The sequence below is a fragment of the Pristis pectinata genome, chromosome 11 (genome assembly GCF_009764475.1).
Source record: "Pristis pectinata isolate sPriPec2 chromosome 11, sPriPec2.1.pri, whole genome shotgun sequence".
In the NCBI taxonomy this organism is placed as follows: Eukaryota; Metazoa; Chordata; class Chondrichthyes; order Rhinopristiformes; family Pristidae; genus Pristis; species Pristis pectinata.
Genome location: NC_067415.1, coordinates 14,986,445 through 15,006,735, shown reverse-complemented (window position 1 = coordinate 15,006,735; position 20,291 = coordinate 14,986,445). Strand labels below are relative to the sequence as shown.

Sequence of the window (20,291 nt, the reverse complement as noted above, 5' to 3'; positions counted from 1 at the left end):
ATACGGATGCAGGTAATTGCAAACTCCACCCAGAGCATATCATGTTATCATCGTACTGGATGAAGATATCCCAGGTTCCTTGGGGGGTTTGAGGGTGACAGCCCGTCCCAGGTTCCGGGCAGGGAGGGTGACAACCCGTCCTCAGGTACCAGCTGGACAAGTGACTGCCACACCAGGCTCTAGTTGGGAGAGTGAAAGCCTCGCCGGAAATCTAACCTGGAGAGTGACCCCTGCCCCTTGTATGGGAATCTACACACCTTTATGTGCAAGGTGGTTTAGACTTACAATGTCAACTGCTTCCGAGGGCAACAAACAAAGAACATGTGTTACTGTGCCCAAACCCCTTCTGAGACCAAAACCAAGGAGGAAGACTATAGAAGGGACAGTAATTCAAATAATCTCACAGCCCATGCACCAGATCAATGAAAAAGTTGTTTGAAGTTGTAGTTGGTTCCAAAGAGAGCAGTACAGTACCCCAGTATTACACAGTGACAGACTTGTAGCACCCAGTACAAAAAACCGTGTTATACAGTGAAAGAACTGTGCCCCAATGTCATACAGTGAAAACCTGTCCGCACCAGGATTTGAACCTGTGTTATAGTGACAGACCAGTGCCCACCTTTACTGTACACTTGTTTTTATACAGTGACAGACCTGTGCCTATTACTGTACTTCAATTTGATACAGCAAAATTCCCATCCCCACCAGTACTGTACCCGTGTCATACAGTGACAGATCTGTGCACACCAGTACCATACCCCAGTGTTATAAGAGTCAGACCTATGCACACCAGTTCTGTAGTAACAAACTTGTACCCACCAGTACAGTACACCTTTGCCTAGAGTTGGAGCTGGGTCTGGATCTAGGCTCAGGTCCAGATGAAGAATCTTAACAGGGTCCATGGTCTCTGCTCTCTAGGTATCTGGTCCCTGGACAAGCACTGGGTCTCCAGTTTCCAGGCTCGATATTGGTGAGCTCCAAGGACACATGCAGATGGCAGGTACTACCTTGTGTTGCAGCCCCTATCGCACTTCTGCTTCTTGGCGTCAGAAGTCACTTCTTTATAGAAGTTGGAGCAGTCCTAAGGATTCCCAAGAACTGTGAGGAACCCTCAGCTGGGGTCGCCAGTACCTCATGTGATTGCAGGGGCAGGAAGTGGGACTGGCTGGACAAGCCCACTCTATAGGCCAAATGCAGCCAAAGGAAAGGATGTGGTGCACTGTGGCTATAATGGAAGACCAAGAATTCAGAAAGCCCTTTGTAAGGTCATAATATAATAATCAGAATTCTGCCAGAAGTTGGAAATTTCTCATCCATTCACTTAGAATAGTCAACATGAATTCTATGGCAAATCGTTTTCTGTCTGGGATAGAGTCCAACCAGAGACCCAGAGGGGAGATTAAAATATTCCAACCCACTGCACCACTCAGCAGTAAATCAGATTACAAATATTGCTTTTTTGAACATTTCCTCTTGCACCAACTTTGCACGTTTCAAAATAAAAGTAATTGAGATAAAAGTTCCTCAATAACCTTGCCTTTGTAATTTTGGAAAATATGCACCACTATGAAATCTATGTGGCTTGTCATATAGGTATGACTAATATTTAATGAATTTGGTAGCTGGTCAGTCATGTGGATAATTAAAGGGATACTATGAAGGAGATAGCCTATATTCTTGTACTCCCAACCTCATTACTGTTCTAATGACATGTTGGCTGCTAGAGCAAGTTTGCTATCGTAAACTGTTGTTGACGCAACGTGAAAATTTTGCAATGCATTTGCTTCATTTTTATATGATCTAAATTAAAAATATTGAGTCAGTAGGCAAAATTAATATAAAAAATTATGATATTTGCAGCGTGATTGTGTTGCTTGCTGTACATTTCATCCAAAACGTTTTGCAAGGAAATTTTCTTTTAAGAAATTAAACAAAAAGTTGCATTTATACAATACTTGGCACAACCTCTCAACTTTTCAGCCAATGTAGTTATTTATAGGTTTATCATTGTTGTAATTAAGGAAACATGGCAGCCGATTCATCCACAGCAAATTCCCACAAAAGTAACAAAATAATGACCCGATCTTTAATTTTTATTTATTCATGAGCTGTGGAAGCCACCAGCAATGCTGGCATTTATTGCCAATATCTCATGGTCTTTGCACTGAGCAGCCATTTCAGAGGGCAATTAAGAGTAAAACTTCTTACTGTTGGTCTAGAGTCACATAGGATTGACCCAGTAAGGAGGGCAAATGTCCTTTCTGAGAGAAGTAAGAATTCTAAGGAGTTGTACATTTCAGCTGGTCACTGACTTCAGAAAAGGGGGTAGTGCACATGCTCCAATCTACATCAATGGTACTGAGGTCAAGAGGGTTGAGAGCTTTAAGTTCCTAGGAGTGAACATCACCAATAGCCTGTCCTGGTCCAACCATGTAGATGCCACAGCAAAGAAACCTCACCAGCACCTCTACTTCCTCAGGAGGCTCAAGAAATTTGTCACTTCCCCGTCGACCCTCACCAATTTTCATCAATACACCATAGAAAACATCACAGCTTGGTTTGGCAACTGCCATGCCTGTGATCACAAGAAACTGCAGAGAGTTGTGGACACAGCCCAGCACATCACGGAAACCAGCTTCCCCTCCATGGACTCTGTCTATACTTCTTGCTGCCTTGGTAAAGTAGCCAACATAATCAAAGACCCCACCCACCCTGGACATTCTCTCTTCTCCCCTCTCCCATAGGGCAGAAGATACAGGATCCTGAAAGCATGTACCACCAGGCTCAGGGACAGCTTCTATCCCGCTGTTATAAGGCTATTGAACAGTCCCCTAGTACAATAAGATGGACTCTTGACCTCACAATCTACCTTGTTATGACCTTATTGTCTGCCTGCACTGCACTCTCTGTAGCTGTGACACTTTATTCTGCATTCTGTTATTGTTTTACCCTGTACTACCTCAACACACTGTAATGAATTGATCTGCATGAATGGTTTGCAAGACAAGTTGTTCACTGTACCTCAGTACATGTGACAATAATGTTCCAATTCAGTTGATTCACATTCACCAATACCAATAACACAAGAACAGGACAAGGGAAGTAGCCTATTAGCCCTTGCAACTTGCTCTGACATTCAATCAGATTGCGACTGATCCAGGTTTGGCCTCAACACCACTGCCCCATGTTCTCTCTGTAACCCCTGAATCCTTATATTTCAACCGTCTGTAAATCTCTACCTTGAATATTCAGTGACTCCACCTCCACAACTCTCTGGGTTACAGAATTCCAAAGACTCATTGAACATAGAACAGTACAGCACAGGAACAGGCCCTTTGGCCCACGACATGTGCGCCAACCATGATGCCAATTTAAACTGATCCCATCTGCTTGCACATGGTCCATATCCCTCCATTCCCTGCATGTTTGTGTGCCTGTAAACATGCCTCTTCAATGTTGCTATCATTTCTGCTTCCATCAACTCCCCTGGCAATATGTTCCTGGCACCCACCACTCCCAGTGCAAAAAAAACTTGCCTCGCAAATCTCCTTTAAACTTTTCACCTCTCACCTTATGTGCTCTATGACTTGACATTTCTACCCTGGAAGAAGATTCACACTACCTGTACCTTTCATAATTTTACATACTTCTATCAGTTTGCCCCTCGGCCTCTGACGTTCTAGAAGAAAAAAATAATTGAGTTTGTCCAACCTCTCTTTATAGCTCGTCCCCTCTAATCCAGGTAGCATCCAGGCAAACCTCTCCTACACTCTCTCCAAAGCCTCCACATCCTTCCTATAACGCAGCAACCAGAACTGCACAAAATGTTCCAAATGTGGCCTAACCAGTTTTATACAGATGCGACATGAGTTCCCAACTTTTATATTCAAAGGCCCAACCAATAAAGGCAAATATAACATGTGCCTTCTTTACCATTCCGCAGTGCCTCCAGTGCATGCATATCATTCCTTAAATATCAAGACCAAAACTATACATAGTACGTCAGCTGTCGTCTCGTCAGTGCCCTGTAAAGCCTGATTAAACTTTACTACTTTTATATCCCTTTCAATAAAGACCGATATTCCATGAGCCTTTCTTACCACTTGCTATACCTGCACGCTCCCTTTTGTGTCTCAAGTAAATCAGCTGCTCCCTTTATACTGCAATATTTCATAATCTCATTCTATTGGAGAAAAAAAATGGAAGAGCAAATTGTTTAAATGTTTCCCACATTATACTCCAGCCACCTCTTGCCTGCTCACGTAATCTATCTATAGCCCTTTGCAGGCTCTGTGCCCTCCTCACAAATTGCTAACCCGCCCATTTTTGTATCCTCAGCAATATAATACTAGATATAAAATTCTAGATTTATTAGCGACTTAAATTTCTGAGTAGCTGTGATACATCTTATCCAATGTCATGGAGATCAACTGGTTTGCTTAGAGGTTACAAATTTTGGGAAGTAGACCAGGAAGAATTTCCCATTGAAAATATCCTCTAGGATCTTTTACAACTATTAGAGCAGACAAATAAGATCCTGATTTTCCATTTCGTTCAGAAGTTGGCACCTACAATACCGTTGTGCACATTCAAAAGATTAATCCTTTTGCTGTTCAGCAGAAAGTTGTGGAAATTGTAACTATAGCATTAGCAATTAAACTTCAAGTCAAATCTATCATTTCTTTAGCCTGAAATTATCACTGGGAAAAGAGCAACTAAGTGGATTTATCACTACCAGTTGTCTCACTCTTTCCTATAAATGGAGGATCAGAATTAAACACAACAAGCTGTAGAGTGAAATAAAAGCAAAATTCTCACTAGGTCAGGCAGCATCTGTGAAATGAGGAACAAGAGTTAACATTTTGGTGAATAACCTTTCTACAGATCAGTTCTGGTGAAAGGTCATCAACCTGAAACATTAAAATTCCAATTTTTCTCTCCCCTGATGCTGCCTGACCTGCTGAACACTTTTAGCATTTTCTGACTATTTCAGATTTCCAGCAGCTGAATAATCTTGCATTTGAATATGAGTAGAGTTTTATTCTGAGCCCATGCATGGAGAAATTGAGATCACCAACGGGAACATACCAAAAACAGACCACATAAGAAAATAAGAGCAGAAGTCAGGGACCTGGCCTCTCAAGCTTGCCCTGCCATTCAATATGATCATGGCTGATCTGCTCCAGACCTTAACTTTTGTGTCAACCCTCAATTCTCCAATCTTTCAAAAAAGAAAAATACCTCCTACTTCTTTAAATACCTTCGGTGATCATGCCTCCACAACCCTGCATTGAAGAGAATTCCATAGATTCACCAAACAAAATCCAAAGAACCCACCATGGGCAAAAGCAATAAGAATGGAAACAAAGACTGTAAAATATCAACTCTGCATTATAGTGGAAAGAAGTCTGTTATACGAAAGTAAGCATCATAAAATCTTTACTTGTTAGAAACACGCATCTTCTGCATACAGCACTAACATATCACAAAATGGAGTAAATATTATTCATATTTATATCTTAAAATCCCAGTTTCAACCCAGCACCGTAAATAAAAAAGGGCCTCAATAAGAAAAGTGCTCAGATTGTTCATTATGGACCAGTAGATTCCATTGATATTACCAAATGATTAAAAGAGTAACTTTCAAAGCATAACATAAATTGAAATGACAATTCAGACACATTGTTACTATTTATATTTCAACAGTCAGAAGATTTTTCTGACTATAATAGACACCACAGAGTAAATCAGCTGGTACAATGGCTAATTAACAATGTAACATACTGTAACTGTGATCTTTACAGTGTCATAACACCAACCACTTTCACTGGGATACTCCCAGTTGCTGCAAAATTGCATCAAAAGGCCAGATGCTACAATGCTGGGCATCACTCAAGGTTTGCCAAAAAAAGAAACAAAGTTAATTAAAGAAAACATGCAAGCACATCAGTAAGTGAAAGGCTCAAAATGGCAATGGCCAACTGTACTTCGCTACTGCGTAAGTGGAAATAGCATATAGACCTGATTGCAATCCTACACTTAAACAGCTTGTGGCCCTGGTCATTGCTATAAAGCTCGAACTTCAACAAGTACATGAAAAAAGTCAGCATGACACACACTGCAACATTTGGCAAGGAGGAAGTTTTCTAAAGTCAAGTGTCTGAGGAAGAAGATGGTCATCCTGCAGTTAAACCAAGAGTGAAGAAACATCAGTGTTGAAATGATAGATAGGAGACAACAAATGGATTAGACAGAGAAACAAATTTGGAATTGGATTTGTCTAATGGGTAAATTTATTTAGCTATCAATAATGCAGGCTAGGAGGGTGACATTGAGTCACTACATGATATCACCTTGCACTCAGTGGGCTGAAGAACCTACTTCTGCGCTATTTGACTCTATGACCATGGAACAAGGGGCAACTGTGGGAGTACAGGTGAATTGGAATGGAAATGAGTGATTGTGGGCAATTCCACATTTAGAAGGGATACTGCTCTGATATGGTTTCCTGAATGGGATATTCCTTTGTAGGAGACAGGATTCAAGACATCATGGAGAGAAGAGGTTCTGGAATGTGGGAAGTTTGAATTGAAATGGGAATCAGTAACACAGACAGAAGCAGATCAGAAGCTCTGCAAAGGGTTCTAGAATAAGAAGGTTAATAAACGTTGCACTAATCTGACTAGGGTTCTGTACCAAGAAGGAAGAGGAGGATTGTCAGGGGAAAGACGGTTAACACGTATCTGGAAGAATAGTGCAGACAGGAAGGCTTCAGATCCCTGAGATACTGGGACCACCGAGTCCAGTCAGGCAAATCTGGAGACAGGGATACTCTTCAATTACACTTGAGACACACACTTGTCCTTACCAAAAAGATTTAAATTGGGGGATAGAAGGGGAAAAAAAACACACAGTAAATTGTAATTTGTGAACAAAAGATCACCAAGACCATTGGTCACCATTAGCCAAATGTTCAGGCATAGGAAGTTAATTTAGAAGTACAAGTAAGATTTAAAAGGGTATGATGAAGCCATGACAATAAATTGTATTTATAAAGCATCCTGAACTTAAGTTAACAACCTAAAATGTTTCACAGAAGCCTTATCAAACAAGATTTCATACTGACACTCCTAAAAAGACAACAAGTTGAAGGTAGGTTTTTAAGATGTACTTTAAAGGCACTAAGGAAGAGACAGAACTGGAGAAAATTAGAAAGGGAATTCAAACACACTTAGAGTATGGTGTCCAGTTCTGGTCGCCTCATTATAGGAAGAATGTGGAAGCATTGGAAAGGATGCTGCCTGGTTTAGAGAGTATGCATTATGAGGAGAGACTAAGGGAGCTAGGGCTTTACTCTTTAGAGAGAAAGATGATAGGACACATGATAGAGATATACAAAATATTAAGAGGAATAGATAGAGTGGACAGCCAGCACCTCTTTCCCAGGGCACCAATGCTCAATACAAGAGGGTATGGCTTTAAAGTATTGGGTGGGAAGTTCAAGGGAGATATCAGAGGGAGGTTTTCTTTTCACCCAGAGTGTGGTTGGGGCATGAAATGTGCTGCTTGGGGTGGTGGTGGAGGCAGGCACATTGGTAAAATTCAAGAGATTTCTAGATGAGCATATGGAGGAATTTAAAATAGAGGGATATTTGGGAGGACGGGGTTAGATAGTCTTAGGTGAGGTTTAAAGGTCGGCACAACATTGTGGGCCAAAGGGCCTGTATTGTGCTGTACCTTCTATCTCTATAGAACTCTGGTTAGGCCGCATTTAGAGTATTACGTGCAATTCTGGTCACCTCACTATAGGAAGGATGTTGAGGCTTTTGAGAGGGTGCAGAGGTGGTTTACCAGGATGCTGCCTGGATTAGAGGGCATGTGCTACCAGGAGAGGCTGGACAAACTTGGCATCTTTTCTCTGGAGTGGCAGAGGCTAAGGGCTGATCTGTCAGAAGTGTACCAGATTATGAGGGACATAGACAAGGTGGACAAGCAATATCTTTTCCGCATTACTGAGAGATCCAGTACCAGAGGGCATGCATTTAAGGTGAGGAGGTAGGTTCAGAACAGATGTGAGGGGTTTGTTTTGTTTTACTGAGAATGGTGGATGCCTGGAATGTGTTGCCTGATAGGGTGGTGGAGGCAAGTTCATTGTGGGATTTTAAGAGGGGCTTGGATGGGCACATGAATGAGAAGAAAATAGAGGGATATGGGTATTTTGTAGGTAGGAGGGATTCACTATGTCAGCACAATATTGTGGGCCAAAGGGCCTGTTCTGTGCTGTACTGTTCTATGTTCCATGTAATCAGCCATATGAAAAGTACAGGAATGGATCTAACTGGTCAATGCCTTTTCATTGTATCGTGCAAGGGCTGAATAGTACGAAGCAGATCCTCTTTTAGTTATAGGGTCATGGAGTCAAAGAAACAAGCCCTTTAGCCTATTACCTTCAGGATGTGAGAGGTAACCAGAGCACCCGAAGGAAACCCATGCGGTCACAGAGAGCACCAGAGGTATTATGTTCTAAAATCTGAGGTACTTAGCAGCTGACGGCACAATTAACAGTGAGAGCAGGATAAGTATCAGCTAATATGGATACTCTAAAATCCAGATGAGAGCAAATATGATGGAGGTTTTTAGGGCTAGGGTTTGTAAGGGGGCCTTGAAGATATCAGAAAAAAGGGTGAGAATTTTAAAATCCAGGTTTAGTTTAACCACCAAAAGGCAAATGTCATTGAATGGAAAACTCTGAGTTGGGACATGAGCAGAGGTTTGGATGATCTCAAGTTTATGTAAAGTAGAACGAGAGATACTAACCTGGAATGCAAGGATAACAAAAGTTGGGATGATTTCAAGAGTGTGAGCTAAGGAGGAGGTAAGGTTAAGCAAGACTCCAGAGGTAGAAAATGGCAGTTTTAGTGATTGTGCAGATGTGGGCTGAAGCTCAGCCAGGTGCAAAGGTGAAATCTACGTTATGTACAGGTTGGTTCAGTCTTGGATGGTTGCCAGAAGGAGTTAATAGTTGAAAATGAAGATAACAGCCCACAGAGATGTGGGAGCATAGTGGTTACATTACAGGTGACCTCTGCATTACGAGGGGTGGTTAGGTCCCTGGAAAATGGGGCATATCGTGATTGGATTGCCCATAACACAAAATTGTATCATCTGCACATGTGTCAAGGAACGCAAGTTGGTAAAAAAAAAAAGTTGTGTTGATTTATTTACTATTTTCACATAAATTCTGAGAGAGAAATTTAATCCATATCTCAAAGTTTTGGTCAGTGATTTATGAATTCTGTAAGGGTGATTTTCTGTAACCCGAATGGCCATAACACGGGAGTCGCCTGTGCTGGACTAGTGTCTAGAGGCCCAGACCTTTGACTTAGAGATGCTAGTTTGAATTCCACTGTGGCATTTAAATTCAAATAATTAAATCTGGATGGAAAGCTATTTTTGGTGATAGCGACATTTGGTCAGGAAGGAAATCTACAGCTGGTATTCATTACACAAGCACTCTGCAAGTCGGAGACAAAAACAGTGTTGTGAAGTGATGGTGATGTTCGTGTGGATGCTGTCATAGAGATAATTTCCTTAAATAGGGTCTTTGCCTTTTGGTGGTATAAGACCATAAGATATAGAAGCAGAATTAGGCCATTTGGCCCATTGGGACTACTCTGACATTCAATCATGGCTGATTTAATTTTCTTTTCTCAACCCCATTCTCCTGCCTTCTCCCCGTAACCCTTAACCCCTGTACCATTCAAGGGCATATCAATCTCTGCTTTAAATACACCCATTAACTTGGCCTCCACAGCCCTCTGTGGCAACAAATTCCACAGATTCACCACCTTCTGGTGGAAGAAATTCCTCCTCATTTCAGTTCTAAAAGGACGTCCCTTTATTCTGAGGCTGTCCCCTCAGATCCTAGACTCTGCTACTAATGGAAACATCCTCTCCACATCCACCCTATCCAGGCCTTTCAGTATTTGGTAGGTTTCAATGAGATTCCTCCTCATCCTTCTGAACACCATCAAGCACAGGCTCAGAGCCATCAAATACTCCTCATTCATTACACCTTTCACCCTGGGATCATTCTTGTGAACATCCCCTGGACTCTCTCCAGGGCCAGCACATCTTTCCCTAGATATGGGGCCCAAAATTGCTCACAATATTTCAAATGCAGTCTGACCATGCCTTATAAAGCCTCAGCAGTACATTCTTGCTTTTATATTCTAGTCCTTTTGAAATGAATACTAACATTGCATTTACCTTCCTCACTACCAACTCAACCACTGGTTTTAAATCATGGCAAACGTGTTTTTGAATCTTTTTTCATTGTAAGTTTAACCATTAATGTTACGCCAGGTTTAGTGTTATAAAATCATTGCTCATCCTATGTGTCAGCATTTTGTTGTGAGAGAGATGGGATCTAAGGTTGGATCTTTTGACAATATCAATGTTAACTGTGCAGAGCAGAAAGAAAAGCCACGACTGGAGAATGTCTAGTTACGATAAAATGGATAAGAATGAAGATAGGTGGATGCCATTCACCCAGCTGGTCAACTGAGATTAAGGAGTTCAAACAAAAGAACTCTGCAAAAAAAAAAGGGAGGCTCCAGCACATTCAGAAAATTTGGGGAGGAAAGAGAGATTGAAAATAACCTGGCAGATTGGCGAGGTGGAAGAGCCAGTGGTTAGTATTTTTTTTGAGGGCAAGGATGATAATGCAGATTTCTAAAAGGCAGAAACAGTGGCCAATGAGCAAGAACCATTAAGTATATCAGTTAATAAGGGAAAAGGGAAGAGAAGTTGGCGGATTGGCTACAGTGGAGACCTGGAGGGCCTGTTTTGTGCTGTATGGTTCTATGGTTATCACAACTGGGATCCAAATATCTCAGTTGTGCCAGCATCGTTAGAGCAAGGGATAAACTGGGAAAGATGCAGGAGCAGTGTTATTGATGAAAGATGTAATTACTGCAGTAGAGTGAATAGATAGTAAAAACAGAGAGGGAAGGAACAGCAAAGCAGACAATCTGAACAAGTTTCCCAGACATGCAAGCAAAAGTAAGGGCTCAGTGGACTGGATTGGGAAGGGGGGAGGGTGGAACGTGAATGAAAGGTTATTATTTTTGCAGTGGAGGTACGAGAGAATCTGAAAATCAAAGAAGAGGAGGTGCTTAATAGCTTCAATGTAAGTGAAATAAAACGTAATGAAGAAAATAATGGAACTTAAGGAAGGCAAGACTCTGGAACCAGATAGTTTTCACTACAGGGCATTAGAGGGAATATGGGAGAAGAATGCTGAACATTTAGCCAGGCTTTTTTTTAAATGGATATCCAATTTAGGAAACATAGGTGAGAAATCTGTAACAGGTTCCCACTCCTACTTACCATTCAGTGATCCCCTTTGAGAATGTGGGCACTGGATGAGAACAAGACTGGGCTCCATGGTAAAGAACGGTCAAGACTTGCAGATACTACTGTCCCACACAAATGATGGCTTGAGCTGAGATTGGGGGGGGGGGGGGGGGGGGGAGGGGGGAAACATGCCCATTGAACATTATCCCCACAAGGCATCAGAGCCTCTTCAGGATAATATGGAAAGAAAACACTGATAAGAAATAATTCAAACAAATTAACGCCACATCACAATTCTATTGATTCACATTTAGAAATAATTACACTTAATACACATTTCAAGATTTCAAGTATATGTTGTTGAACTGGCATTCATACTTCCGTCAAAGACCTGAATTATTTCATTACCTGTGTTAAACATCAGTCAGCTGGGCGACCTAATAGAAATGGTTTGTAACTTTAGATACCACTATAACACAACATGAATCAGGTAACAAAAAAAAACCTTAATTCTACACTTTCTGAATACCAACACTTTATTGAGGAACACCTTGCATTTTCCATTATCACCTCACAAATTGATGGGAACTTCATGAATTCATGGGGATTTTCACGAATTAATCGGCATTTTAATGCATAGCTCCTGATGCATTAACACATTGGTGTTATCAGATAAACAGCATTAAATTAAAATATCATTCAAAAATACTGAAAGCCACGTGAAGTGCATTGATTAAATCATAATTCCTCCAGTTCATTACAACAAGGCCAGTTCGCAGTGCTGGTGAAAATTCACTTTCAGAATTTCCAACAGCCATTAATCTCAATTCAGTTCAGCGCACACCCTGTAAACTGCTCCTGCCCGGGAGATTAGAACCGCACGTTTCGGATGCCTCCAGTTTGCCCACGGTTTACACAGCGACAGATTCCACGCATTCAGCCGAGGTGTTGCCAGTAGGTGGCACCAACCTTGGGGTCTCCAATCCATACGCGGTACTGCTGCCTCCCGTCACGGCACACTGGGAAGGGTAAAAGGTGGGAAAAGCCTTCCTGACCACGCCGCACCACTGGATGCGTCCCACCAAATAAGAAATAGACAATTCCCACAGCCCCGAACACCAAGATCCTTACTTAAAGTCGTACCACACTCAACACCTTGCCAGTGTATCTTGGCGTATCAACCGCATGAACAACAGCCAACACTCGTGTGTGTTAGAGCACACGTCAAGATAAAGACAAATGATTCACTCACCATATTAACTTCAGACACTTGGTCAATACTGGCGACATCAATATTCATCCCAACACTGACTGGAGGACCTTGGGTACAAATGAGGAAGGGAACAGAAAGTTACATCATCAGACTTGCTGCACAGGTTTATCGGGGTCATTTTAACTGGGGTCCATCCTGAACGCTTACCTCCAAAATCCGGTCTCAGGCGAATGTCGTATCCCTTTAGCAGGTTATCCACCGTTTCCTTGACAAACGACATGTTCCCAGGTTCATTTACGCTGGAAACAAAAGAGAAACACAGGGAGAAGGGGAAAAAAAATAAGTCATTGCCAATTGACATTCCAGCTATTAACGTGATCTGCCTCCAGCACGTTTGAATAAGCTTACCTCTGTGCACAGCAAACCACCGCCACCAATACAACCGGCGCTGAGAGAATACCAAAGTAACGTCTTCTCTGATATGTCCACATTCCTTAGTTGTTAGGCTAGAAACTAGTTCGTGGGGTCAAAATGACAAATGTATGGCAGAATGCAGAGCCCCCTTAAAAGTCCAAAGCATCGGAAAAGACTGCAGACCAAAGCGTTACCCTTTAAGCAACATGGCTAATAAATGATTAGATGTAAAAGGTTTTGTCTCAATGCTGTGGTTATTATTTATTTCTTATAGATCTGCACACGGCGCAGTTAATTCTTCCGAATAAAATCTAATGATCCTTCAAGGATGAATGCATTTTGCCACAGGACAGCTGAGCGGGTGCAGGAAGGATTCTTCCGTTTCTCCCTTCTTTAATTATTTCTCTTTCTCCTCGTTTACTTCAAGTCGAAATTCAGGTCTGCATACACTCCCATATTCAGAGGGGCAGTTTCACCGCTTCTGGCGCACACACCACACACACGCACACACACACTTGCACTCACGGAGGGAGGAGAGACAGCCGCTGATAGTCTTCAAGAAAAATAGATTTCAGACAACTGCCTCGGTGCTAATGCAATGGAAACCGCTGCACGGTAATACACCCAATTTGTTGCCATTGCACGTCGGTGCTCCGGACGGGCAATTCCTCAAATGCTGGCGTTCACATCTCAAGCACGCACGGTCCTGTAGCAAGGTTGATGAGGAAGGTGCTGTCGCACGCGATATGACTGGAGTTTGTAGAAATTCGGATTGCTTGGCACGGAACAAAATGAAGAGGATGTGGAGCACCCATGTGATTAAAATACTCAGATTCAGCTCGGCTACGATTGCAGCAACGCAGAGATTGACGGCGGAATCAACCACACAGGAGTTGGAGCAGTCGATAGCAACATCACACACAAGGAATGGGAAACCTTGGGACCGGGCTTATCAGGGAGCAGAGGGAGGGACCCTGCGCTCGTTATATCGGCCGGCGGAACACTGAGTGTGAAGGGGTAGCGGATCATCGGCTCCAGTGAGCTGCACACAAACGCGAGGAATGATGTTGGAGGGAGCAAGCATCCAGCTGTGGACTTGTGGACATCTCTGTCAGGGCTGGGACTCTTCCAATCCCAGAGACTATCACAGCAGTAAAGCCATCTGTTGATGTTAACGACAGACAGAGAGGGAAGGGGAAGGGGCGAGCGATTTCAAGAGGGAAGAGATGAAATGTTACAGGACAAGACAGCCATTTAATTGCAGTTCCGGATCTGCAAGTGAGCATTTTAAATGTCCACGTAATGTGGCAGGTCTCAAACACACCCTCTTGATTCAGGCGTTTAATGGAAGTGCACGGTTTCCAAATAATCCAGGTGCACAAAGTTTAAGAGAGGTGTATTTAGGAGCTTCGCTTGCAATCTGGGAGTCCATGTGGAACCTTGTATCAAATGGGCAGAGAGTTAATAGTACTTAAGACTCTTATTTAGGAATAATGCATTGTCGGGGAGCACGTTAGACCGAGGGACAGTGGCTGATAGCTGGAGATCGTCTAGCAGATCATATTGGTGCAATATGGTCACCACGTGAATGAGAAGAGAGTTCACCTGTAAATACACAACCTGATGTTAACACCCCGAGAGAGTCCAGAGTGGCAACAACGGAAAGCACAAAGACTCTTCCATCATCCCAGGCCAAAGACCATGTGATCCCTGTTGAAAAGATGGACCTCCTCGTTTTATTTTATGGAAATATAAAGAGGGGGAGTCGTTGGCCAAAGCTTTGCCGTGTACATTCCAATGGTTGAAGGTGAATTAAATATTAATATTATAAAAGTATTGGCACAATTGAACAAAGCCACACACAACACAGGATGATTAATTAGACGATGCTCGTTTAAACTTCTGCCTTGCTCTTGGTTATCACAGCTATCTATTTTGAAGTCGAAGTATTATGCTATTGATTAACTATAAACCGAACATTAGTACAGCATAATAGAATGACTTAATTTACAGAAGTCATCCTGATGACCCAGGTCAACAGCCAATGATTTGCTCCGCTTTCATTTGAATATATTTCACATCTATAATGAAATTGTTTTGCAGATGCTTTAGTGGCTCCCCGTCTCTTACGAATATCAGTAACTGCCATATCAAAGTTTAAAGCAATCCCAAAACGTCGCATTGCATTCTTGAATCGGATTGTTCGTCGAAGCTGTTCAGTGACCGTAATAATTTCCTGATTCTGGAAAGTGTTGCCACATCAGCATTACCTACGTTTGTGCTCAGCGTGCAAGAGAGTAACCAATGGCGATCATCGATTACATTTGGCCATGCATTATGCCTTATGTTTATCTCAACTTGGAGCAGAGCAGCTACTAAAATATTTGCCCTTAAATCGATTCTTACTCTTGTCCAAACCACCTCTGAGTCCTGATGCAGGGTCTCGACCTGAAACGTCGAGCCACAACTTCTGCCTCCACAGATGCTAACTGACCCACTGAGTTCTTCCAGCATTCTACCTTTTAGAGTCATAGAGAGGCGTAGAGATATGCAGCATGGGAACAGGCCCTTCGGCCAACTCTTCCGTGTGCACCGGGATGTATATCCATGCTAGTCCTATTTGCCTGCATTTGGCCCATATCCATCTCAACTTTTTCCTATCCATGCACCTGTCTAAACGTATTTAAAACATTGTGATTATACTCACCTCTAAAGCTTCCTTTGGGAGCTCCTTCCATATACCCACCACGTTATGTGTGGAAAAACTTTCCCCTCAACTCCCTTTTAAATCTTGCCCCTCTCACCCGATGCCCGCTACTTTTAGACTCCCCTACCCTGGTGAAAAAGACTGTGGCCTTTCACCTGATCTACGCCGCTCCAGATTTTATAAACCTCTATGAGCTCATGCTTCAGCCTCCGACACTCCAGGGATAAAAGTCCCAGTCTATAGAGCCTCTCGTTACAACTCAAGCCCTCCAGTCCTGGGAATGTCCACATGAAATCCCTGCATTTATTCTTAGCGCCCCTTCTGTTACCCTTGGGATATCAATATGATCAAGTTTCTGAGCAAAGTATGTCTTTATATATGAAAATAGAATAAAAAGTAGAAGTTGTATAAGAGAAATATATTTAATATAAGTTATTCCTTTTCCCTGCAATGGTGACAATTGGATAATGGCATCCAACTGAATTATTTTTTTGTTAATTCACTTCATTGTCAGCCAGGTCTTCCATCACACCAAGAAATTACTATTGTTAGTTTAAAGTTAAATGCAAATGTATCATTGCACCACTCCACAAGAACACCCACAAATTAGAAATATCAAGACTCATTCAAAGTAGTGAAGGTTAGTGCTGGAAAGCCCTAAACAAGATTCAGGGCGGACAGTTCAGAACCTTGCATTCAGTAGTTCAATAGCTCCATGCACTGAATTATAACACCTACATTTGTTTATTAAATGTTTTGATTTTTCACCCACGTGTTTGTCAGTTTGGGGGTGGAAGTCAAAACATTGCTTTCTCGATAGTTTAAATAATCCCTAATTTCCATGTTTAAGTAACACGCTTTGATTCAGTAATATTACGAGATAACTGAATGTTTAATTCTGAGTAGAATTGAAAAGGTAAATTCAAGCTATTTGTTTAGATGATCTAATTAGTGCACTGCATTAATTAAGTTACATAATATGGCTTTGACACTGTGAGCTCCCAACCAGACCAATTCCACTGCCACTAGCCTTATATTCTCCCATAGTCCTTGTATTCCAGGAGATGTTTTGAAAATGTTTTTATAGACAAGGACCAGATCTCGAAATCATTTCCTCTTTCTATTCATGTCTCAAAGATTTTATATGAAAGAGATGCTGTAATGCCTAATTTATCAAGTCATGAAACAGCAAGACAACAACTCTTCCGTCTCATGTCATAAGTACTATTTGGTGAACCATCATCAGATCTAGGAGAATACCAATACAATAATTTTGATTCCATGGCATTGGACAGTGCTTCCTCTTTCATAATTCACACATTAATGATCTTCATTAAGAAGTATGGCATGGAAAGATGGAGTTCTCATTTTGCAGTTCTGTGACATTGTGTTCAAACTTGAACATTGCACAGAGTATAATCAAAAGTGTGTTCTGATTTTTTTTTCAGAATTTGTTATTATGGATTGGTTTGGCTTAATAAGAATTGCAGATAGAAAGGTTTTTCAGATGCTTGGCAGAAACTTTGTTCCTCAAACCCTCAGATATCTCTTTGTTGTACTTCCCTTTGAAATGTGGGCTTGACATCCAATGAATGTGATTCCATGGTACAGGTTGCAGTTCTACATTATCGCAGAGCACTGCTGGCTTATAAAACATGAAATATAAGACGTGAAACTTGAAAATAGAATTCTATGGAGTTCTTGATACCAGTATGGAAAGTATTTTAAACAATGGCATTATGCTTGATCACACACACATAAGCCAAATATAAATCAAAGTCAGTATTTCACTGTCAATGTTCACAATTTTCCATGGATTTCACACTGATGCTCAATATAATTCTTGAACTAACAACTTTGTCCGGACCAAGTTTATGTAATTATCTGCTAACTTAACCTTTTGTAAGCACAGTGTTACAATTAACTCTCTCAATATAGTCAGATCTGTCTTAGTTCAGGAGAGGAAAATCAAACATGTAAGTCCGAGCTCTTTCAACTAAAATTAATTTAGTAATAAAAAATATACAAATTCAGTTCTTTTTCTCCAAGTTCATCTTCACATAATATACTACATATGACAATTTATAGAAATTATTATGTGGAATATTGTCTCATAAGCTATGGTTTACTTATTGTCTGTGCCATCACCATGAATAAACTGGATCCTGCAGCATGGTTATGTTGTATAGCTGTTGACAGATATTGTCCCATTTAAGGTCACTGCTAAGACACTCTTTATGGGGAGATGGTCAAAAGAGGCAACTATGGGATCAATGAGATGAGATAAGATAAGATATCTTTATTAGTCACATGTACATCGAAACACACAGTGAAATACATCTTTTGCATAGAGTGTTCTAAGGGCAGCCCGCAAGTGTTGCCATGCTTCTGGCGCCAACATAGCATGCCCACAACTTCCTAACCCATATGTCTTTGGAATGTGGGAGGAAACCAGAGCACCCGGAGGAAACCCACGCAGACACGGGGAGAACGTACAACCCCTTTACAGACAGCAGCGGGAATTGAACCCTGGTCGCTGGCGCTGTAATAGCATTACGCTAACCGCTACACTACCGTGGTAGTTGTTGGGAGTTCTTTACATTTACATTCCATGTGTCACTTTCTTATTCAGGGGCCAGTTTATCACCTAGTCAGGAAAACTTGCTTTTTAAGAAATATACATATACATATGCATGTATTTGTTCAAGTTTCATATAATGTATCAGGCTAAGTTGTAAGCCATCTTATCACATTATAGATTCAAGTCTTCTGATATTTGACAAAATTCTAAGCTCACACAATGCAAAGGGTGCCTTCTTTTGATGAAGTATTAATCGATGACTATCTCTCCCTTTCAGCTGGATATACAGTAACATATCCTATGCCATTATCTAGAAGGAGAGCTATTGTTGGTGCCCTTACAACATTTATCCCTCAATCAACTACGCTGATAAACAGATTACCTGGTTGTCATGAATAATTCATTTAGCCCCTTGACATTGTTCTATCATTCATTGGGATCAGGGCAGGTTGATTTCCTTACACCATTTACTTAACTGTTCCTGATATCTCTTAATTTCTTGGGTTAATAGAAGTTCATCAAGACAAGATTTAAAACTAACAATCCATTTAGCATAAATTACAATTTTTCAAAGAAAATCCCAAATGTCTATCACCCTTTGCTTAATTCACTCCTGAAACACCAAATTTTAGTTTTTGGATTTTGCCCCCTATTCCTAGACTCTCCAAACAATGAAAATTGTTTCTACTGATTCACTTTAATATCCTGCCATATTTAATCAGATCATGACTGAAGCACAAACGAGACTGCAGATGCTGGAATCTTGACTACACCTCTTCCCACCCTGTCACCTGCAAGGATGCTATCACCTTCTCCCAATTCCTCCACCTCCACTGCATCTGTTCCCATGAGGCTTTCCATTCCAGGACATCCGCTATGTCCTCTTTTTTCAGTAAATGGGATTTCCCTTCCACCACCATCAATGCAGCCCTCACTGCATCTCCTCCATTATCCCAACTACCTGTGGTATGTTACTTGGAAAATTTCATATCTGATCAACAAATTTGTCTTTAAATCCATGAGCTTCAAACTTAGCTAATGGAGGGACTCATCAAATTTATTGTGGAAGTCCATATAAATAACAGACATCACAATCCCCAAGTTTAAAATGTCCAGATGTTGACCATATGGATTTTCGCTGATCAGCTGAAAATTTTCGATGTGTTATTCTGTTCATAATTACAAACCCTATCAATTTTCCAACATTAAATGTTAGGCTAATGAGGCTATGATTCCTTATTTACTCTCTCTAACCTTTATTAAGTAGCAGAGTGACATATACAACATCCTGGTCTAAGGGTGTGATTTCCAAATCAATGAAAGTTGATATTTTGGGCTTTTCCACCTTTGGATGGAAACCATTTGCTTCTCGGGACTTGTCACTCTTCAGTGCCATTATTTTGATACTTTCCCGTGTGAATTTAAATCCCCAATTCAATATAATTTTCTTGACATTTCTGACATCGAACCTATTTAACTATTTACTGAAATTCCCCTGTTCAATTTGGATCACAAATTAGTTGTTCAACATGCCTGCTTTTTTTTTGAAATTTCATTTGCAATATGGGTTTCCACAGACTGATGTTGTTCCTGACCTTCCCATTTTCCATAATTCTTATAATTTTTTCATGTTGATTTTGATATCAATTGCAGGTTTCTTTAGGTATCCCAATGTCCTTCTTACATTTTAATGCCCATCTCTTCTCTGTTCTTTGTTCTTCTCCCAGTAGTTGAGACCTGCACATGGTTTTTCCATTTTTATATACAATATCCTTCAGTTTCATTTCATATTTTCTCACAGTCTGCAGAGAACAGTCCCATTTCCCCCATTTATTTCCCTGTAACCCATTTTCCCATGCATACCCATCAGCATTTCCCTGATTCTACCACCCACCTAGGAGTAATTTACAGCAGCTAATTAACCTACAAACCAACATATGTTTGGGATGTGGGAGGAAACCAGAGCACTTGGGGAACCCCACACGGTCAGGGTGAGAATGTGCCAACTCTACACAGAG

General features: G+C 41.2%; 1 protein-coding gene across 1 annotated transcript in view; it reads right to left on the bottom strand.

The window, feature by feature from the left end:
• The window catches only part of gabrb3 (gamma-aminobutyric acid type A receptor subunit beta3), a 244,824-nt gene extending 230,866 nt beyond the window's left edge, over nt 1-13,958 (bottom strand). Inside the window, exons 1-3 of the mRNA XM_052025918.1 lie at nt 12,980-13,958; nt 12,779-12,870; nt 12,611-12,678 (exon numbers count right to left, since the gene is read on the bottom strand). Coding sequence (XP_051881878.1) covers nt 12,611-12,678; nt 12,779-12,870; nt 12,980-13,062 — 243 coding nt within the window. The 5' untranslated portion in view covers nt 13,063-13,958. The remainder of the gene's footprint in view (nt 1-12,610; nt 12,679-12,778; nt 12,871-12,979) is intronic.
• Between the last annotated feature and the right edge of the window lie 6,333 nt (nt 13,959-20,291).